Source organism: Phocoena sinus, chromosome 7, assembly GCF_008692025.1.
Source record: "Phocoena sinus isolate mPhoSin1 chromosome 7, mPhoSin1.pri, whole genome shotgun sequence".
Classification (NCBI taxonomy): domain Eukaryota; kingdom Metazoa; phylum Chordata; class Mammalia; order Artiodactyla; family Phocoenidae; genus Phocoena; species Phocoena sinus.
In genome coordinates this window covers 63546365-63569566 of record NC_045769.1, presented here as the reverse complement: position 1 = coordinate 63569566, position 23202 = coordinate 63546365, and the positions used below count along the sequence as shown (strand labels likewise).

Genomic DNA, 23202 nt, shown 5'->3' with positions numbered 1-23202 from the left:
ATAAGATTAACTAAAACCACCATTCAGTAAATGAATGTGGAATTTCTAAGCCCAGAGATCTTGTTTAATTTAATCCAGCTCACACAACAAAGGCCTACAGAGCTTTATATGACTACAGTTGTAAGAATTTACCATTGTTTATGCTTTAAACATATGCTGCTACAAAGGAGGAGCTGTAAAGTTTATGCTGCTCCTCTCATCTAAACACAAATAAACAACTATAGTTTCTCTTCTGCCCTAGGTTACTATTTGGTTTAGAGGGAGCATTGTTCTGTGGTTTTCCTCCTGTCTCTTTCCCACCTTGATTTTCCCTTTCCTCACTAACATTTGCTTTATTCTACTAATGATGGACCTTGGCTATCCAGAACCCCTAGGTTTAAATATTCCAAGTTTTCATAAATAGCCAAAATGAGCTCTGCTACTATCTCAGCTGTTTTATAAACGGAGAGCTTCTCATATATTCTTATAAAACATAAATAGTATAGTATAGGATACCATAGGCTTCTCTGTACTCATAATACTCAACAAATTTCACATTTTTCTAGATAATTATTTTTTTATTTCTTTTTTTGCTTTCTTTTTTCTTTGTTTCTCTTTTTATTTTTTTACAAACCCTTGTGTTGAGGGCTGACTTTCAATAGATCACAGCAGGGAGCTGCTCTGCTACTATGAAACCCCCCACCCAGAAGTAGGTCGTCTACCAATGGTTTAGCACCAGGTTCCCCATGAACGTGGGGTGTGGGATGGGGGAGGGGGCGGCTGTATTTCTGGTCATGCCCCGTTCTAGATGATTATTGATTATGGCAATATGCTAAAGATATAGCTGTGTATAAAGTAGGAAAGAGATCTGAATTGATACTATTCACAGCAGTGGACCTGAAAGCTTCTAAGACACTGTTAGCTTCTAAGACTCTGCTCACTGCCTCTTCATAAAGATGGAGTGATAGACAAGTACCTATAGATGCTGCTAAACAGTTATATAGCTTTCCTTTCTCCTGAACTGGTATCTTCTTTCTCCTTTTATGACTCCTGAACATCTAGGGTTTTTACTGACAGCCTATCACTCAGAATGTTTTTCTTTCTGAAGCAGAACTCTTTCAGAAAAATTCAGAAAGCCTAGTCCAAGAATAGCAGTGACTCTATTTATAATTTGATTAATTATATATGTTTAAAGCACACTACATTCCACACCCTTAAATAGGGAATATTTGAAATACTTTTCTTTCTCTCTTAAGGAAAAAAATACATTCCCCATTCTTTTCCTACAAGATTTCACCATGCTAAATAAACACACTTTACAAGATCAAAAACCCCTCGAAGTAAACTGAATTTAAATACATTTTTTTAATGAAGCTTGATAGTTAGGCAGCAGCTCCTCATTCTTTCCCTATAAGATTTCACTGTGCTAACACTGAAAAGGACAACCCTGACCTTAGTTGAAAAACCCAGAGTACTTGCCTTTCCAGTCTTCTCCATGCTTCTGTAACTAGTGCTTCAACTAGCGGGTCATGGGCCTCAAAACCAAACCTCAATAAAATCAAGAGAAAATAATTTTCTATACAGAAACATTTTAAAATTATTAAAAACATACATGCAGTAAGGATTATAATGCAAAAGTAAACCACAAGTTATTATATTCTTACACAATCAGTCCTTATTTCTGGTCTGGTCTCATTTCAATATTCTGATTTCTTGGTACAATCTAATAAACCCCTATACTTTATCCCATGCCCTTCTCATCCTTTTATCTGTACATTTCAATGACCTCCACTGAACAATAAAAATGTTCAATGATATATTTTATGTTAAAAGTACATCTAACACGTACTACTTTGCTCTGACCGCAAAAATATTTCTATAGGAGAAAGTTTGTAAAATAAAGAAAAACTTTAAGTGGGTAATAAAAATCATTTATAACTCTGCTACTCATAAATATCCACCATCATTAACTTGGAGCATTTCTTTCCAGTTATTTTTCTACATACTTAAAGACATACATATTTCTTTTACATTTTTATATCCTGCCTTTTTCAGTAAGTTAAGATTATATTGTGGACATTTACCCATATCATTACATATTCTTCAAAACATAATTTTTAGTGGTTGTGTACTATTAATTATGTGAATAAATTATCATTTAAACATTCACCAACTTACTAGGATCTTAGTTTTTCAATATTATAACAATGTTGGGATGAATAACCACATACAAGAATCTTTTTTTAAAAAATTTACTTATGTATTTATTTATTTTTGGCTGCTTTGGGTCTTCATTGCTACACGCAGGCTTTCTCTAGTTGTGGAGAGCGGGGGCTACTCTTTGTTGCGGTGTGCGGGCTTCTCATTGCGGTGGCTTCTCTTGTTGCGAAGCACAGGCTCTAGGCACGTGGGCTTCAGTTGTTGTGGCTCACCAGCTCTAGAGCACAGGATCAGTAGTTGTGGCGCAAGGGCTTAGTTGCTCCGTGGCATGTGGGATCTTCCCAGACCAGGGATGGAACCTGTGTTCCCTGCATTGGCAGGCAGATTCTTATCCACTGCGCCACCAGGGAAGCCCAAGAATCTTTACATGTATCTCAGGTTACTTTCTTAGGATAAATCTTAGAAGCAAAATTACTGGGTCCGAGGACATTTTTATAGTTCTGGATACGTATTATACCACCAGAAGCATATGGCAGTTCCTTCACTAACAATGCAAAGCATATACCTTCACTAACAATGGATATTTTCTATATATAATTAAGCAATATATATTATATGTTGTACATATAAAAATCTCTTTTTAACCGATTTCAACATCTTTATAATGTTAAGGCTAGGTTATTTTGTCTCCTAAAAGTCAAAGACTTTCAGGTTGAGTCATGAAACAAAATCAAACTACATGCTATTTTAAAAACTTGAAAACAAAATTATATTTTACTCTTAAATCCTTTCCTCACTAAAATATGACTTAGGAGGGATACACAGAAATGCGGTTTGGGGGCAAATCACCATGAAGCAGCATTCCTCCATCTGTGCAGTGTTCTTGTGAGGTGTTCAACACAATGTTTTGTGGATAAGTAAGTTTGGAAAATATCCCCGCTAAAAGGTTCACAATATACATTAGCATATGTATATTGAAGAGTCCTGCAGGCTCTGAATGCTCTGAAGTCCAATAAAGATCTGTTTAATTTCGTCTGATTCAGCATTTTCCAAACTAATATGACCACTGAGAAAACAAAACTGATTATCATACCCATCCCACCATGTACCTCAGAGAAAAAACTTTGCAAATCTGAGAAAGACCACCAAAAAAGGGATGTCACTCTTTTTTAGTCTAACACCACCCCCCAGAATAAGTAAAGCCTTAAGCCCCTTTCTTGTATACACTGACACCCTAATAAAAACAACTGTATCTCTGCTTTGTACAGTGCTGACATCTATAGCTACTTAAATGGCCCTTGCACCTTGGATAATTTCACCAATGAGACTAACAAACAGATTAATTTTAACTTTTGTGTCCTTTTTCCCTTTATATAGCTGCTCAATTCTTCATTTAGGACATCCAGCTCTTCTGAAGGCTGGATTCCCTTGAGAATGATGTAAAATTTCTTTTCTTTTTAAATTTTTTCCCAACCTTATTGACATATGATTAACAAAAATTGTATATATTTAGGTTGTACAGCATAATGTTTTGATATGTATATACACTGTGAAATGATTACCATAATCAAAGAATATCCTCTACATATCTTTAAAATATTAGATGATCAGGGCAATTCCCTGGTGGCTCAGTGGTTAAGAATCCACCTGCCAATGCAGGGGACACGGGTTCGATCCCTGGTCCGAGAAGATGCCGCAGAGCAACTAAACCCGTGTGCCATAACCACTGAGCCCACCGTGCTGCAACTACTGAAGCCTGCTCACCTACAGCCTGTGCTCCACAGCAAGAGAAGCCACTGCAATGAGAAGCCCACGCACTGTAATGAAGAGTAGCCCCGCTCGCCACAACTAGAGAAAGCCCGCACGCAGCAACGAAGACCTGATGCAGACAAAAATAAATAAAATTAAAATAAAATTTAAAAAATTAGCTTATCAGGAAAAAGGGAAAAAAACATTTTTTCCCGTTTAGAGCTTTTTAGAAAATTAAATATAAAAATAAACTACAATCATTTCTATAAAATCTAAAAGTATATTACTTACTGTTGTATGATGTATAACACATTCACCAAGGTATTGTCATTCATGAATTCCATTTTAGTTGTAGCTAAATTATGAAGAGTAAGAAATTGGGGATGGTTTCTGATACATTCCACATTTTTTAACAAGCTGATCTTCTGCTTTTGAAACTGCCAAAGCATACTGAGTGCACATGCCACTTGCTTTTCTGAAAGTATGGCTTTGTTTTTTTCAATAAGATCAAATATTTGCTCTTCATCTGTACACTTATTCATCTGACTAAGTAATGGTTCGAAACTAAAGGGTCGAAGCTGAAACACTCTCCAGGAGAATGGACAAATAGCTCTTAGGCGAAGCATATTGTAAACAATCAGTCTAGGAAAAGAACTATCTTTTCATTTATATCACAAATTTTCTTACGTAAAGAAAACCATTTGCAACTAGCAGTCAGGTGCAATATGCTGGTATAAAAATAACTGTTTTTCCTTCATGTAGCTTGCTTCCATTATGATGACTCCAAATCTCATTCCAATATGCAATTTCTGTAAAGAAATCAGTTTAACACAGTTATAACTATCAAATTCCAAAATTCTAATTAAAATAACAAGCTTTTCCTCCATTAATTACACACTTTGTTCTTAGCCTGAACCTGAGAGCAGGATTTAATCCACAACTAAATATCCAGGAAAAGGGGTTTCCTTCCACACTCTATTTTATTTATTTATTTATTTTATTTTAGTATTTATTTTTGGCTGCATTGGGTCTTCCTGCTGTGTGCGGGCTTTCTCTGGTTGCGGTGAGCGGGGGTTACTCTTTGTTGCGGCGCACAGGCTTCTCATTGCAGTGGCTTCTCTTGTTGCAGAGCAAGGGCTCTAGACTCGTGGGCTTTAGTAGTTGTGGCACACGGGCTTCAGTAGTTGTGGCTCGCGGGCTCTAGAGCACAGGCTCAGTAGTTGTGGCACACGGGCTTAGTTGCTCCGCGGCATGTGGGATCTTCCTGCATCAGGGCTCGAGGCCCATGACCCGCATTGGCAGGCGGATTCTTAACCACTGCTTCACCAGGGAAGCCCCCCACACTCCATTTTAAAAATGATAAATCTGACACTTAACATGAAGTTTTCAAATTTGACTATAAAAGCAGAAGGGAAAAAAAAAAAATCCCAAACCAGAAAGAAGCATCTTTTTAAATAGAAGAATAAAACTGCAATAAATAAACATTTTGCCTTTATAGTTTCTACGAAGAGTAGCCATTAATTCAGAGCCATAATAAAAAATGTTTTTTTCAGAGGGATGATTTCTGGTATATTTGCTTTCAAGATAATTTCTTGCTCCTTTCTCCTTGTACACTAAAAGAACTCAAACAGTTTAATCACTATTGACCTTAAGTAGGTTTTAAGCAATAAATGAGATGATTAAAGCCCAATCAGGACATATGAAGAAATCAAGTAATGTAGTTGCGTAGTGATGCAACAGGAGAACCAAAGACAATAAAGAAAAAGAACAATTTGTTTTTAAAATTTATAAATGTCTATATTTCTAGTTGAGAAACAATGGTTAGAAAAGCTGGGACTAAAATCCTATCATCTAACACTGCTGCAACATTTTACAAAGGACTTTTAAAATACGTTATCCCATTACATTCTCTCAATTAACCTGCCAGGTAGATGCTATCATTTGCATTTTACAGAGAAAAGCTAGGTTCAAAAAGGTTAAAAAAAACTACTCTAGTACTAATGAAGCTGAGACAACCACCCAGTTCTTTCAACTTGAACATCCTCATTACATCAACAAACCAACACTAAAAGTATGCCTCAGAATCCTATGGCTAGGCCAAACTGTCTGTACCCAAGAAAAAACGATGAGACAATATTGACTACTTTGTGGCAATCTGTACAGCATCCCGACCCAAGCCGACTTGGATCACACACATACACAAAAAACTCTGCACAAAGCAGAGTCTCCTGCCTATTCACATCTGAAAGTGGAAAGAACCCACTGGTTACAATACCAAGGTGTCAAGTCCCCAGCTAAGTGACCTTGGGGAAGTGACTTAACCAAAGGAGGGGCCTTGGTACTATAAATGAGAGATAGGTTACCCGCCGTGAACAGGTACTGTGCAGGATACACAAGGACACCCTTTGCAAATGGCAGGCATCCTCCGCGCTTGGCACACAGTGAAGCTGAACGAATGAATTTGGTCTCCCGGTCCTGGCTGGGAGAGGGATCAGCTCTGCCCTAGTCCTCCGCGCTCCGGGAAATCCAATACCCGGAAGAAAGCCTCCGTTTCTCAGCCGAACCCAGGGTCCCGGCCCGAGAATGTGCTGTGAGCAAAAAGAAAACCTATCGCCGCCACCCGGCCGAGACCTGCGGGCAAGTTTTTCCCTCAACGCCAGAGAACTTTTCTGAAGGATCACGGTTAAGCCTGGTTACGAGGGCTCAGAACTCCAGCCTATTCCACGTCTCCCAGCAAGGGACGCAACAGGCTGGGTTGTGTCGCTCACGCCTCCCTCATATCCCAGAGTTTTTAGCCTTTCCTCGAAAGACATCACCTTACCTCTCGTGGTGTCCGTCCCCAAACCATGAAAAGAGGCCAGGCGAACACAGCGTGCTCTACCAAAAGCACGCACTACACGCCCAAGGGCACGTCGCGGCGAGGTCGGAGGAACAGACGTCGCTTACGCATTTGGCAGGAATTCTGGGTATTGTAGTTCCTCATTGAGACACTCGGGCCACACGTCTTGAAGTTATAGGTCCTTAGGGCACGTGTTTCTCAACTATATGAGGTTTTCTCCCAGTCCGTGAAGACTGATATTTTTATAATATACAGTAGAAATGAATACTTAGAAAAGTGAAATTTGAAAACTTAAACATGGAAAAGACACGTCCAGATTTTTATTTATGTTCAACGTGTATGGGTTAACTATCGAATGCTATAAAAGCATCAAACTTCTCTCAGTTTCTGCACTTGCGTAGTGGTAGGCAGGTACCAGTTCCAGACCACAAAAAATTTAAGAGCTTTATTGAGAAATTATTTACACACCATACGATTCACCCATTTATGGTGTATAATTCAGTGGCTTTTCTTAATTCAGAGTTGTGGAACATCACCACAATCAATTTTAGAATATTTTTATAACTCCAAAAAGAAACTCTGTAACTATTTAGCAGTCACTCCACCCACACCCCTAACACCCTAGGCAACCACTAATCGCAGAGCACTCTTGGAGTAGCACTGATTTGGATTGTTGGAAACTAGATCAACTGGTAATAAATATGAAAACTGAGGTCGATCTGAATGCACAGGACAGAAGGGGTTTCAGAACAAATGCGAGAAAAAGCATAGGGATGAGACTCAGCATGACCTGTGTCAATGCCCTTCAGTCAAAGACCACCAGGAATACACCTAAAGTTGGAATTACTGGTTGGCTGCAATGAAGCAGAACACACCCTAAGCGGTGTCAAATTAAGATGGTGTTAGAAAGAACTTACTATAGTATTTGGCCTTGTGTTAAGTGATTCAGGGGTTTAAGAGGGACTTTTCTATACATTAGCTGCTGTGAGAATTTCACTGAGTATTTTAATAAACTTTATCTAGAAGGCAGAAAGAACAAAGTGAGGTTGAAGCTGTAATTGGTAAAGAAGCAGCCCTCACTCATATTAGCCAAGATAAGTGGATGTTTGGTCATTTTTTGTGGTTTGGACAATATTCTTTTTTTTAAAATAAATTTATTTACTTATTTATATTTGGCTGCATTGGGTCTTTGCTGCTGCACGCAGGCTTTCTCTAGTTGCAGCGAGTGGGGGCTACTCATTGCAGTGCGTGGGCTTCTCCTTGCAGTGGCTTCTCTTGTTGCGGAGCACACGCTCTAGGCACGCAGGCTTCAGTAGTTGTGGCTCATGGGCTCTAGAGCGCAGGCTCAGTAGTTGTGGCACATGGGCTTAGCTGCTCTGTGGCATGTGGGATCTTTCCAGACCAGGGCTCGAACCCATGTCCCCTGCGTTGGCAGACAGATTCTTAACCACTGCACCACCAGGGAAGTCCCAGTTTGGACAATATTCTTGTTTTTGTCTGAGTTCAGGTATAATTACGGAATGGTCTTGTTTTGGTCTTGACCCATTAGTCAGAGAGTAACCTTGTTTCATGTTGGCATTCTGTGCAATTGTTATGTTCAACAGAATACCAAGGCCGAGCTATGAGTGCCAGATCAGCTCCTGGCAACAGTAAGGCCTAAATGATAGTGACAGGACAGTTTCTTCACTTGTTAGGGGCTGTTTGTCTCCTTCTCACCTGTTTGTGGAATTATTAGGAGACAAGTCTAAGGAACAAACAGATGCCAGCAGCTTGCCTTCCTCTAGAAACACTGTCCATGTAAGAAAAGAAAATCCTTTTTGTTTAGTCACTGTTAGGGACTTTTTCCTTTACCTGCAGTCTAGGGCATTCATAAAATACATATTTATATACAAATCACACCTGAGAACTAGGGTAATAATTTAAATCCACAGCTATAAAATTTCATTTTAGCTAATGATTTAAGTCACGAAGAAGTATCTTTTACAAGGGCTGACAAGTGGTTAACAAAGGGTGGCTCTAACTTTCCTCTTAGTAAATGTCAATGCCCTTCAGCCAAAACCCACCAGGAACCTGCAGTTGATGGACTTCTTGTTACAGCTCAGGAAAATGAACACTGTAGGAAACCATTTGGCAGCTCAATAAAAGAGTGTTAGAAAGAACCTCTTACAGGATTTGGGCTTTGGTGGGTAATTTCGGGGAGGGCCTAAGGAAGATGAGGTTTGCCCTATCTTGGGTGCTGTCAGGAAACAGGGCAATTCTGTGATTGGGTACCTTAATAAATTTTAACTATAGAGAAGGCTGACCGAAGTGGGGATAAAGCTGAAATTGGTAAAGAAGTAGCATTCATTCATTTAGCAAAAGGGGAATCTTTGGTATTTTGTGTTGCATAGTGAATTTGTCTGATCTTGCTGTTCTATGAGATTCCTTATTCCCACAGGAGGCCAACATGCTTTAAATTGTGCCAGATTAGTTTGAAATAACATTGATGCTTAGCTATGAACATCAGATCAGTTTCCCAACAACAGGAACTGTTTATCTTTTTTATCACAAGTTAATGAATGCTTTTTCTCCTGGAGTAATTCTGCCAGTAAAAAAATGTGTTTGTTGGATATAACACCAAAATTATTGGCACCAAGAGAAAAAAATAGGTTAACTGGACTTCATCAAACTAAAAAAACTTGTATGCATCAAAGGACACTATCAACAGAGTGAAAAGGCAACCCACAGAATGGGAGAAAATATTGCAATTGATGTATCTGCAGGGATTAATATTTAGAATATGTAAAGAAATCCTACAACCCAATGACAAAAAGATTTCTTTAATGGGCAAAGGACTTCAATAGACCTTACTCCATGGCCACAGGCACGTGAAAAAATGTTCAAGGGACTTCCCTGGTGGTGCAGTGTTTGAGAGTCCGCCTGCCGATGCAGCGGACACGGGTTCGTGCCCTGGTCCAGGAAGATCTCACATGCCGCGGAGCGGCTAGGCCCGTTAGCCATCGCCGCTGAGCCTGTGTGTCCAGAGCCTGTGCTCCGCAACCAGAGAAGCCACAACAGTGAGAGGCCCAAAGTGTATGTATTATGTGACCCAATAATCTCACCTCTGGCTATCTTTCCTACAGATTTATAAACCTCAATATATAAGGATATACATAAAAGGATGTTTATTACAATAGTTTATATTAACCAAAACTTGAAACAACTGAAATGTCCAATAGGAGAATGACTAGATAAATTATAGTATGCCCATACTATGGAATGCTGTATAGATATCAAAGATGTTCATGATTTTTTTTTTTTTTTTTTGCGGTACACGGGCCTCTCACTGCTGTGGCCTCTCCCATTGCAGAGCACAGGCTCCGGATGCGCAGGCTCCGCGGCCATGGCCCACGGGCCCAGCCGTTCCGCAGCATGTGGGATCCTTCCGGACTGGGGCACAAACCCGTGTCCCCTGCATCAGCAGGTGGACTCAACCACTGCGCCACCAGGGAAGCCCCTACACTTTTATTCAAATGAAAGCATAATATGTAATATGTGTGATGTGATCTCATTTTTGTCAAAGGGAGGGAGGAAGGATACTAAATGAGGATTTTTTAATGTTAGAATAGGAATAGAGAAGAGTATCATTGGATACCTCAAGGAAATGTAATTGTAAAGGGTTGGGGCAATTATTAAATTTTAAACCTCTATAGAATGTTCAAATTTATACACTTGTTTATATTACTGTGAAATATATGTGACAATAGACATGCACTTTTAAAAAGTTAAACATAATATTGGCAATATAATAGAAAATTAGAACAATAATTAATTTATCTATGGGTAGAAGCAAAAATTTTCATTGTTCTAAAGTAAAGGTAGGTTAATTGTAGTAGTCCAGCCCATCTACTTCCCCTCTTTTGGTATCAGACTCCATACTTCACACTACAAAGACTGAAATGACCCAGGCTAGACCAAATCTAGTACTGCTTCAGGACCTTGGCCTATTAGATGGGTAATGATGTCTGCTGTAATGAATAAAGCCAAATATCAATGGCTTAATCTACAGAATTTGATTTCTCAATCGCATCACATTACAACCAGTGGGTATCCCTGGTCAGTGGAGGACTTTTCTCCACACAGAGATTCAGGAAACTAGGCTTCTTCAATAATCTCCCAAGCCTTTAAAATACTCTGGATCCAGCTGATGGAAACAGGAAGAGATGACATGGAAAAGCACAGCACTTCATAAATATCTTGGTCTGGATGTAATACACATCATTTTCATGCACTTTCCACTGATGAGAAGTATTTGCATATGCTTACTCAGATGCAAGAAAACGTAGTTCTTAGCAGGACAGACATTTCCCCGTGACACCCCTTACTTTGTAAGGGGAGGCACAAACATTTCCCAGTGACACCCCTCACTTTGTAAGGGGAGGCACAAATTTTGGGGCTGTCACTGCAATGCTAATCGAAGACTTTTCTGGCATTTTATAATTGGAGCTGGCAGAGACTCCGTTTATCAAGATGTGACATAGCCTCTTGAAGGAGTCAGTCAAGAGAATGAAGCCAAAAAACAGGTAAGTAGAATTAGACAAGAGAGAAGTTCCGTGACATTCCATCTATTTTTTCTTCTCTGTATTGGTTATACGCTGCTGTATAAAATACATGCCCAAACTTAATGAATTAAAATAACATTTATTATCCCACAGCTTCTGTGGATCAGAAATTCAGAAGTAGCTTAGCGAAACAGTTCTGGCTCACAATTTCTAACGTAATTGAAGTCAGACGTCAACAAGGACTGGAGTTATTTGAAGGCTTGACTGAGGCCAGAGGATTGCTTTTAAATGGCTCACTCACATGGCTGTTGGCAGGAGGCCTCAATTCCTCTATGGCTTTTTCCAGGAAGCCTGTTTCTTGCCACACGTGCCTCTCCATAGTCTGCTTGAGTGTCTTAAAGACATGGCAGCTGATTTCCCCTATCCAAGAGACACAGCAAGGAGGAAATCAAAATGCTTTTATGACCTAGTCTCCAAAAATCACAAACTATCACTTTGCCTTAGTCGTTGGAAGAAAGTCACATTAAGGAACTTACGGACATGTTTTTAAAGCCACCACAGTGTCCAACAGTTTTGTTTCACGAAGCAATACATTCCCAATTTTACCTAAACTACTTCAAGCTGGGCATCTCTTATTTGAAAATGAGAGTTCTCACTAATATTGGAATCAAACGGCACATACAGGGCTTCCCTGGTGGTGCAGTGGTTGAGAGTCCACCTGCCGATGCAGGGGACACGGGTTTGTGCCCTGGTCCGGGAGGATCCCACATGCCGCGGAGCGGCTGGGCCCGTGAGCCATGGCCGCTGAGCCTGCGCGTCCGGAGCCTGTGCTCGGCAACAGGAGAGGCCACAACAGTGAGAGGCCCACGTAACACAAAAAAAAAAAAAAAAGAAAAAGGCACATACAACAAAAGTATTGTACAACCACTTCAGAAAACTCATTGCAGTATCTACCAAAGCTGATTCTATCCACACCCTAAGATCCAACAATTCCATTCCTAGGTATATTTCCAACGTACATGCAAAATATATGTGCTCCAATATACCATATTCAAGAATGTTCATAAAAACTTTATTCATAATATCTAAAACTCAAAAACAACACAAATATCCATCTAAAGTAGAATGGATAAATTATTCAATACCCATTGTGATGGTCAATTTTATGTGTCAACTTGACTGGACCAAGGGCTACCCAGATTAAACATTATTTTTAGGTGTGTCTGTGAGGGTGTTTCTGGATGAGATTAGCATTTGAACTGGTGGGCTCAGTAAAGTTGACTGCCCTCCCCAATGTGGGTGGGCATTATCCAGTTCATGGAGGGCCTTAATAGAACAAGAAGGCACAGGAAGGAGGAATTCACCCCTTCTGCTTCCTGCCTGGCTGCTTAAGCTGGGATATTGGTCTTCCGCCCTTGAACTGAGATTTTCACCATCAGCTCCCCTGGATCTGGAACTTGGACTGGAATTATACCACCAGCTTTCCAGGGTCTCTAGCTTGCAGACAGCAGATTGTGAGACTTTTCAGCCCTCATAATCACGTGAGCCAATTCTTCATAATAATTCTCTTCCTATTTATATCCTATTCCTTCTGTTTCTTTGGAGAACCCCAACTAATACACACATATAATGGAGTACTATACGGACATTAGAAATAACAAACTATTGTTGCACGCAGCAATATTGATAATCTCACAAACACAACGTTGAGCAAAAAAGCCAGTCACAAATGAATATATATGCATAATTCCATTTATATAAGTTTCTAAAACAGACAAAACTAATATATGCTGATGGAGCTCCAAATAGAAATTATCTTTGATAGGGGTGGGGTGATAGCATTATGGGGTGGGGGTATGAGGGGTGCTTCCGGGATGCTGATATTGCTCTATGTATTAATCTAGTGGAGGTTACACCTGTATGTTCACTTTGTAAAAATGTATGAAGCTATACTTACGGTTTATGAATATATGTTAAACTTTAATTTTAAAATCCTACCCTTAAAAAAGGCATACAAAGTAAGTTAAGGTCTAACTGAAGTCACCCCTTGAAACCCCGTTTTGATGATTATAAAATTTTTTTCTTTAAATCTGTTAATAAAAGTGATTCTAACAGTTCACCTACAAGTGCGAGTCTATATGTATTTCAAAATACTAGCAACATCACAGCAAATCTTGTGTACTTATAGTTCAAAATGGTCACATAAACTAATTATGCAAATAACTATCTTTTTTAAAAAATAAATTTATTTATTTTATTTTTGGCTGTGTTGGGTCTTCGTTGCTGAGCACGGGCTTTCTCTAGTTGCAGCGAGCAGGGACTACTCTTCGTTGTGGTACACAGGCTTCTCATTGCAGTGGTTTCTCTCGTTGTGGAGCATGGGCTCTAGGTGCGTGGGCTTCAGTAGTTGTGGCACACGGGCTCAGTAGTTGTGGCTCACAGGCTTCAGAGCGCAGGCTCAGTAGTTGTGGCATATGTCAATATTACATTTCTCAGTACCTTGTAATTGGGTTTGGCCCTGTCTTATTTCTGGACACATGTCAATATTACATTTCTCAGTACCCTGTAATTGGGTTTGGCCCTGCAATTAAGTTTTTGTTGATGGAATTAGAGGCAAAGTGGCATGTATTACTTCCTTGTTTAGGCCTTAAGACATAACCTCTTTCCTTCCTGCCGCCTGAAACCAGCAATACACTCTAATCATGCAATGTCAAGGACCTGGAGCATATTGGAATTATATATAAGGAACTCAAGGTCCTGACTGACTATATGGAGTAAAGCTGCCCTCTGATCTGGCCCTCTCACCTCAGATCTATTATGTAAGAGAGAAATAAATCCTTTGTTCTTTAAGCCACCAAATTAACGTAGATAATAATACTTCCTGTTACTTGCAAACTCTTCCTTCTTGGAACAATAAATCCATGTCAAATCTATTTGGGAAAGTTTTGGATTTCACAGACCAATGAAATTTCAACATGTTTGAGACCCAGCAAAGCATGCCAATTTTTCGTTTGTCCAAGTAAGGACATCTAGAGAAAGAAAACAACTATCACATTCTATAACCATCTGAGAAAAGGTGATATGCTTAATTAAAATGAACAAAACAACTTATTTGGCCGTGCCACATGGCTTATGGGATTTTAGTTCCCCAACCAGGGATTGAACCTGGGGCCCCAGCAGTGAGAGTGCTGAGTCCTAACCATTGGACCACCAGGGAATTCCCCCCAAAACAACTCTTCTTAAGAAAAGAGCAGTGAAAACTTTGTTATAGTTCAGCACCAGCCACCAGTCCTTGAATGGACATTTGTAATGCTGCTTCAAAACTTCTTTCAAGAATCTCCTAAAATCTGACCATTTATAATGTATACTATATCTAAGTACTTATTAATATTTTACTGTTAAATAATTCTTCAGTCACTTCATATGAAAGTCTATCTCTCTAGCAAGATAGTATATCCTAGAACAAGATTAGTAACGTCACCTTTGTACACTTCAAAATGTTAACTATGGTATAATCTGTAATATATCCTCAAAGATGTCTCTGACTGAATGGGTGAGAAAGAGGGAGAATACACCAATGTCACAGCAATGCCACACATTACCTCTACCAGTAAGTAGAAATCTAAAAAGTAAATCTGTATATCATAGCTAAATAAAAATATATTCTGAACAAACAAAAGTCAAACAAACCAACTATCTTAATAGAGTGCTCAGTATAAATCGGATTTTTAAAGGTATTGTAGAATTGCCCTCCTCACTGCAAAGTGTAAATTCATACAACCTCTGAACTGTTCAAAGAGGAGTATGCTGCTCCTCCCCTGCAATGAAGGCAATGGCTTAAAAGTGGCAGGGATTGTCCTCTCAGTTTTACAGCTAATAAAATTGGTGAAGATGCTTAAGAGTACCACATGCCCAACTGCTGTTGATAATTACTAATTTACCTCAGGTAAATGAGTGAAAAATTTAAATGATTGTAACTTAACGTTCTTTTCATACAGTAATAAAATCTAAGTCCTCTTAGCTGTTTCCTTTAAAACTCACTCACCCCATATCTCCACAATGATTGCCGCCAACTCCCCTGAATAGCAGGGGGAATTAATTCTAAAAATCTAGGGATTCTTAGCCTGTTAAAACAATTAAATAACAATATATGTCCCAAAATAGTGGTCTCCCCTGGAGAACTGGATTTGCAGTCAAAGCCTTGCTCTGGTATTTAGGAACAGTGTGTCTGGGAGAGAGGCACTTATCTTCCCTGAGCCTCAATTTCTTTATCTGTGAAACAAGGATAATAATCTGTATCATGGGGCTGCTGTGAGAATATTTAAAAACGACAACAAAGAGCGTCAATGCCCTTTATAATTTCTTCCTTTTGTCAAATAGCACTTTGTTCATCTGTTTTTTAGAACTTGTGTCATAGCGTTAACTGGAAGCTGACCTGGAAGCTCCTTGAAGGTAGGGTCTCCTTCCCAGTACCCTGGCAGAGGATCAATAAATGTTTATTAAGTGAAGCACTTCATTTCACGAACGACATGGCGGTTTCAAACGCTCTCAATCAACTCACACAGAAAGCATTAAGTTACCTATAAACCAGGCATTTAACAGACACCAAAATCCTAGAACTCCGGGGAGGGTGAGATGACGCGATCGACGGATCACCCGAAGATGCGGTCCGCCGCGCCGTGACGTACTTCCGGCGCGACGCTTTCCCTCCACGCCGGGACTGGGGGGAGGGAGGCGGTCATTGGCCTTAGCGCCTTTTCTGGCGGCGGTAGATTTGAAGCGATTTAAAGGACTGGACCCCGGGAAGAGGAGAGTGTACTAGTGCAAGTAGGTGGCACGGGGCCCGTGTTGTTTCGGTGGCGTCCTTTGCAGCAGTGCCGGGGTACGAGAGCGGGAAGGGCCCGAGGAGAGGGGCGGAGCCGACGCGATAGGCCCAGACCGACTTTACCGCCTCCCCTCGAGGTATCGGGGCTGCCAGGTGCCAGAGGCGGCCCCCAAAGATCGTGACGCTAGCTTTGCAGCTCTTGCGGCTGCAGAGGCCTTCTAACCGTGCCTCACGGGCCTGGGAAACGGCCTTCCCCCTGCCCGCCCCCGCCCTCTCCACTCGGGCGCACACCTCCCTCCCTGACGCATTTTGCCGCACAAGCTGTAATATGGCGGCAGCGATGGTGGCCTGAACTCTAGGGAGCCGGGGTGATTTTGATGCTTCAAAATCGTAAGACTAAGCACGAATGCGGGGTAGGTGGGAGGATAGGTGGGGAAGTGGGACGCGTTACCTGCCGTCCTGTCAGATTAGGGTTGGAGAGTGGCAGGCGAGGAGCCAGGATCTCAGGGTTTAAGATTAGGCTAGGCTTTCCCCCTACTCCGACCTTTTCCTCTCACAGCCGGTTATCGTGCGTGGTGAAGTGACACAGGCCACTTAGTTCTCCTGAAACTCAAATCCAGGCTCTTCCCTTCTCATCCCAGAGCTGACTCCAAGTTCTCCCACGGTTCCGAGGAGCTGTGAGCAGTGCAGGCCTTTTAGCAGGAGATAGTTACTGTTTTGGAGGAGGGTGATGGCTTCGGAGCTCCATATGCCTTGGGGGAAGTGTGCGAATTTGCTTCGTCTTTAGTCTTTTAAGGTGTTGAATCGAGGTCTGCGGGAATGGAAAACTCCCAGTCGTTTTGCAAATGTTACGAAAGCACCATTTTGTGCATTGATTTTAATTTCTTCCCACAACAGTACTTTATGCAGGACCAAGTTTTTGCAATGGTGATCAGAAATACAACCAAGGAACAACTAAGTGTTTTGGAAATTAGGGGGTACGTTAATTTTCAGTAGCTTAAAACCAGATAGAAAAGTATGTGAGTCTTTGGATTACCGTTTGGCAAAGAATGGCCAGTAATTTCCCGGTTTGTATAGACGATGGAGAGGGGGTGTGTAAACATTTTCTGAAATCGAGGTATAAAATCCAGAAAAGGCACAGATATCTAGAATGGCTGTTTCTCTCATTCATATTTTTTATGCATCTGAAAATTTACCCATTTTATCTTCCGCTCCTCCTTTTTTTAGTTTAACCATTTGAGATGGGATTATTTCTATGAGAAATTACATACTTCGGTTTTAAACAGAGCTCATTTTACATTAACGTTTTCTAATTTATGATTCAGGATTGTTGGTGTCCTGAGATCCTAATGGGTCTTGTCTTGTAGTAGGATTCTGTGCTTTTTTCGTTTTGTTTTTTAACTTTGTTTACTTTTTTAAGGTTTTTGTCTTTGCAGGCTCTTGTCTTCCCCTGTTGTCAGGGGTGTACAAATATACAAACTTCCTAGGTCAGAAACTTTGGATTTGTTTCTGGCCCAGCTATCTTTCTGAACCTCAGTTTTATTTCATCTATAAAATGATATTTGATTTCAGACTATCGTCAGCTGTGGGCTTCAAACATAAATATTCAGGGTTGCTAAAATTCTGTGTAAAAGAACTCCGCAGTTCTCGAATGAGTGAAGTGAAGAGCATACATTACATTTATTGTGACTTGTTAAAGGCCTTTGATTTTTCGTGCTTGTTATTGTGGTCTTGCAGTATCGGTGGCCTCTAAGTAAAGTCTTTGTCCTTTTGATATTTTGCATATTTTAAATTAGATTTCGTATCAGGCAGCATCCATTCTCTATGCAAAGGGAAATTGGTAGCCTTCATAGTAGGATGAACTAGTTCTATTAGTTATCAGGACACCATCTACAATGAATTCTTCAAATGTTGCTCTTTTAAGAAATACATGTTGATGTTTTCCGTTGTTTTATTTGTAGGATATTTCAACAGAATTATAATGTATTTATTTTCTGTATCCTGATGTACTAAGGTGTCTTGTTCTATGTAGTTGGAATCCATAGATAATTAATTCAAGTGATTTGAAGAGTTTGTTGCAAATCTCACTGCTATGTAGTGGTATTGTTCTTTTCTTTTTCTTTAATATTAGCACCAAGTTTCAGTTTTCATTTGATTAAGTGTCAATAGTTTTGACCTGGTTTAATACATATATGGTCTCCATAAGAACTCAGTATATTTTTATTTCCGTAGGGCAAATCTTGCATCTTGAAATTTACTACAGGCAGTATTATAAATACTCAGAGAAAACTGCTGTAACTGGGACTGTGTACTTTTAGTGCCAGACAGGAAATCTTTTGCACTTTGTTTTAGTTTGAGTAGTGGCTTAAAATGATTACCAACTTGTCTTGAAATTTAAATACATCATACTTATAAATATAGATATCAATTTTTGGTATTAAAATGGTTATTTTTAAAACATGAATGATTCCTTAACTTACTGATTTTTAACTTGCATGAAGCCTGGTGGTTTATATATTAAGCTACTGTTAATTGTGCATAAAGTTTAGCTTAAGGTTTATTCATAATTAAATCATTGCATTGTGGTCATATGGCGAAAAGTAAAATTATGTAAGCCATTATCTGGAATATTTGTGAATAAGCTAGTTTCTACAGTGAAGCTGTAGTCTTAACCAGAAAACTCTTGCTTTTTTTTCCGCTTGTGACTTTGAGCCAGTCACTTCAGCTCTCTAATCCTCTTGTTGTCAGTGTATAAAATCAGAAGATTGGACTAGATTATCTATTTCCTTCAAACTTCAAAAGTGTGTAATTTTTTATTTAGGAGTTACTGGATTGAATAACATTGCTAGTATGGTGTGATTCTATCTCTGAAGACAGTGGGATAAATTTATCATTATAAGAGTTTAGATAATTGCAGGTAAAATATTAATATTAGGAGAGATTTCCCAGTTAGTATATGCTTTTTAGTTTGGTACTAACATAGTTGTACTATGTTTTTATGTCTCTCGGGTTGTATGTGCAAAAAGTTATTTAACACCGAACTTGGCAACATTACAGCTTTTCTCTTTAAGTTTTCTGAAGGATTTAAGAATTTAGTAAGTGCCTATACACTGTTAATTATGTTTTTACCAGGGCCGAGGTTTGTGACTGTCAGAGACACTAAGGGAAGGGGAACTGTGCAGAAGATCATAGTTGCCTTTTTCTGACACCTCAGAATGTTAACTTGTTTGTACTTAATTCGCTAGCAATCTGGCATTCATAAACGTATTTATATGTTTTTTAAGCAATCCTTTTTTTTTTTCCTGTACGTGGGCCTCTCACTGTTGTGGCCTCTCCCGTTGCGGAGCACAGGCTCCAGACGCTCAGGCTCAGCGGCCATGGCTCACAGGCCCAGCCGCTCTGCGGCATGTGGGATCTTCCCGGACCGGGTCACGAACCCGTGTCCCCTGCATCGGCAGGCGGACTCCCAACCACTGCGCCACCAGGGAAGCCCTAAGCAATCCATTTTTATTTCTCATTTGATCTCTGTGAATTACATTAAGGTAGGGTAAAGAATGAATGTAAAATGTGAATGTTAGATTGCCATCTTTGAAAGTAATCTTCAAGATCTGCTATAGTTTTAGTTAAACTTAATATGATTGCACTTAGAGGTGGAAGACTTATATGAAAATTGTTACCTTTTTATTAAACTTAAGCAGATGAGAACTTCCCATCTTTGTTTCTTGGTTTTGAACTGAAGATGTTCTCTCTTATAGCGGATTCTGTTTAAAGAAAAAGAAAAGAAAATAGACACTTAATAGAATGCAGCCCTAGAAGGCAGATCTAGAAAACAGGCTCTATTTCAACTGTGGAATAGGCCGAGAAGATTTACTAACTACAGATACGTATTAGCAATACCCCAGGTGAGAAGCAGTACATATGGGAGAAAAGGTACTGGGTAAGAGTCAGCTTCTTCTGCTCATGCTTTAACTCGCATTCTCTTTGGTAATGTAGTCCTGGGCCAGACATTATTCTTGGTGTTGAAGATAGAAAGGATCTGAGTTCAAGGAGTTTACAGACAAGTTTATGATAATGAAAATAAAATTGAACAAATGAGAATCATTTAAACTTTAGAGAGTTGGGGTGAAATTCCCAGAGTGTACTTTGGCTATGTTAAATTTTTAAGGACACTTAGGAATTAGCCAAGGGAATCAGAAATGTCAAAGACCAGCTTGTCATCTTAATAGTTAAAAGTATTTACTGTCTCCTTTTTCGAGACCAGATGCTATGCTGACTCCCTCATACTGTGTGAAACTTCCAGGTAATTCTTTGAATGTAATAAAGTCACTGCATTATTTATTGCCTAATTACAAATACCATGTTCTTTACTATATATTTTAATAATTAGTTGCCTGTGTCCTTCTCCTGCCCCCGCCCAATCCTTCATGTTACTTTAGGGTGAATATGGAAATTATTTTATGTATGAAACTACAAGATTAAACTTTTTACTTATGAATTTGTTACATCTCTGATATATTTATGAAATACATTTGTTGCAGAAGTTTATACATCCTAGCATTTAATATTTTGAAATTTTGTTACATTATAGTTGACACACAAAAATGACTGGTAGTGTTGATAAACATTTAAAACAACATATTGTAATTCTATCTGGTTAGAAGAAAGTGGAAGAATATACATAAAAGTGTTAAAAGTCAGGATTTTATGCATTTTTGTGTACTCTTTTTTCAGTGAGCTTATTAACTTTGCTGATTATCTTTAAAAGTATTTTCATTATAAATAAAGTAGATGATATTAAGTATGAAATACTTAGAGAGTCAGGCAGGTGAGGTGAATGCAAGAGGTCAAGTAGATGATAAATGGTAACGGCTAACATGCAATAGTGGAAACTAGGTCGAACTGGAACATATATACCTCATCTAAAGGGGCACACTATGCTGATTGCTGTACAGGAGTGGGGCATGTTGCTACATATGGTGATTTTTTTTTTAAAGAAAAATTTATATCTGCATTTTATAAAACAGCTGCAACTCATTTAGATTAAACAACTTTGCAGTGAACAGTTCGCCTGCAGACTACTGCTCTGAAAGCTGTCTTTATGTACTATCCTTAGGAAATTCATGACTTATTTTATTGAAAATTGCATAGACTTGAAAATTGCATAGGCTTGACTTTTTTCCCTGAATTGTATTTTTGATATCTCTCAGTATTTTCTCTTTACTCTTTCTTGAAAAAAAAAAGAAAGAAAAATTGACCAGATGTTTGTCTTGTGTTTGATTTTAGATATTGTAATACCAGGAAATAATAAAGAGGAAATACTGTGTCCTGTTTCTGATTAGATAAAATTTGATTTCAGTAATGTTAGAGACATAGCATCGAGCCATCTTTTGTGTCACCATTGTTCTTCATTAGCTACTAATATTAGAACATTTACATACTCAAGATATTTGTACAGTGCTTTTAATAATAATATGCTGTCTTTCATCTTTCTTAAACTTAAGGCATATTTGATTTGTTATTTCAAGCAACCATTTAAATCTATTTCTATGAAAAGTACAGTATCCCCACATGGTATAACCTAAATATATATTATAACCACACACAGACATGTATATTATAATCTTAGAAAATTATATGTACATTTTCTATTCTATTATGAATTTTTTATTTATAACAGCAGCTATGTTTGTTAAAGAAAGTAGAAAGAAGTACAGTGAGGCAAAAACACTCTCCAGTCTTAAAACCAAACACCGTAGTGATTATTTCCTTTCAATCTTCCTTTTTTTTTTTTTTCTTTTTGGCTGCGTTGGGTCTTCCTTGCTGTGCACGGGCTTTTCTCTAGTTGCAGCAAGTGGGGGCTACCCTTTGATGTGCTGCGCAGGCTTCTCATTTTGCGGTGGCTTCTCTTGTTGCGGAGCACAGGCTCTGGGTGCACGGGCTTCAGTAGTTGTGGCTCATGGCCTCTAGAGCTTAGGCTCAGTAGTTGTGGTTCACGGGCTTAGTTGTTCCACAGCATGTGGGATCTTCCCGGACCAGAGCTCGAACCCATGTCCCCTGCATTGGCAGGCGGATTCTGAACCACTGTGCCGCCAGGGGAGTCCTCCTTTCAATTTTTTTTTTTTCTTTTTGTAAATCTTTGAATTTCAGGGTTAGGAGTAGTTTATAATTATTATTATAATAATATTGCATATACTGTTGTTTATCTTGATTATTTTTAACAAATTATGAGCATTTTCCAAATTATTAATCTTTGTAAGCATTGCTTCCATAACTATGATATTTTGTTCAACTAGAGACCATAATGTAACCATTTGTCATAATATTGAATAGATTACTTGTGATAGTATATTACTGAAAGGAGCACTAAGATGGCCAACTTTATACATGAAGGCTTTCTAAATTTAAGATAGTTCCTTACAGTAGATTCCTAGCAATTGGATTTTTTAAGGTATAAACCAGTTTAAGGTATAAAAACTTAAGAGGTTCACATATGTTTCCAGAGGAGTTGCTTACTATATTGGGAATTCTTCTTTTAAAATATCTTTGCTATTTTAATGGGCAGAAAATTATCTCATTTTATTAGTATTTCTTTAAAAATATTTTTCCTGCTTATAAAATTAGTACCTGTTTGTTGAAGAAAATTTGGAAAACAGAAATACATAAATATTACCCTTAAATTCATGGCTCAGGTATTATCAATGTTAATATTTTGGTGTAAATGCTTTTTTTTAAAGATGTAATTGACATATAACTTTATATTTGTTTCAGATGTACAGCATGCTCACTTATTAAATGTATACATTGCAAAATGATCACAGTAAGTCTAGTTAACATTCATCACCTCACATACTTAGAAAATTTTTTTTCTTGTGATGAGAAGATTGTCTTTAGCAACTTTCAAATATGCAGCACGATATTACTAGCCATGCTGTACATTACATTCTCAGTACTTTATATGTTCAGGTTTTGGATTTTTTTTAAGATTCCATGTGTAAGTGAGATTGTACAGTATTTGTCTTTCTCTGTCTGATTTATTTCACTTAACATAATGCCCCCAAGGCCCATCCATGTTGTCACAAGTGGGAGGATTTTTTTCTTTTTTGTGACTG

At 38.8% G+C, this 23202-nt stretch overlaps 2 protein-coding genes and 1 non-coding gene across 12 annotated transcripts in view; 1 reads left to right on the top strand and 2 right to left on the bottom strand.

Moving 5' to 3' along the window:
* Nucleotides 1-16565, bottom strand: part of FASTKD1 (FAST kinase domains 1) — a 44173-nt gene extending 27608 nt beyond the window's left edge. For 2 of the 7 annotated variants that reach the window (XR_004350635.1, XM_032636713.1), the window contains exons 1-3: nucleotides 6710-6807; nucleotides 4180-4697; nucleotides 1459-1527 (exon numbers count right to left, since the gene is read on the bottom strand). Coding sequence is in view for 2 of the 7 variants with exons in the window: in XM_032636713.1 (XP_032492604.1) it covers nucleotides 1459-1527; nucleotides 4180-4514 (404 nt within the window). In the remaining 5 variants the exon portion in view is untranslated. Of the gene's footprint in view, nucleotides 1-1458; nucleotides 1528-2157; nucleotides 2177-4179; nucleotides 4698-6709; nucleotides 6808-16544 lie in introns of those variants that run through there. The other 5 variants (XM_032636714.1, XR_004350634.1, XM_032636715.1 and 2 more) reach the window with 5 other exon arrangements.
* Nucleotides 14413-14485, bottom strand: TRNAE-CUC. Its single transcript has one exon. It is a non-coding gene; the product is annotated as a tRNA-Glu (tRNA).
* PPIG (peptidylprolyl isomerase G) overlaps nucleotides 15935-23202 on the top strand; it is a 41479-nt gene continuing 34211 nt past the window's right edge. The window contains exon 1 of one of the 4 annotated variants that reach the window (XM_032636718.1): nucleotides 15935-16095. The gene's annotated coding sequence lies outside the window, so the exon portion shown is untranslated. Of the gene's footprint in view, nucleotides 16096-16395; nucleotides 16507-23202 lie in introns of those variants that run through there. The other 3 variants (XM_032636722.1, XM_032636720.1, XM_032636721.1) reach the window with 3 other exon arrangements.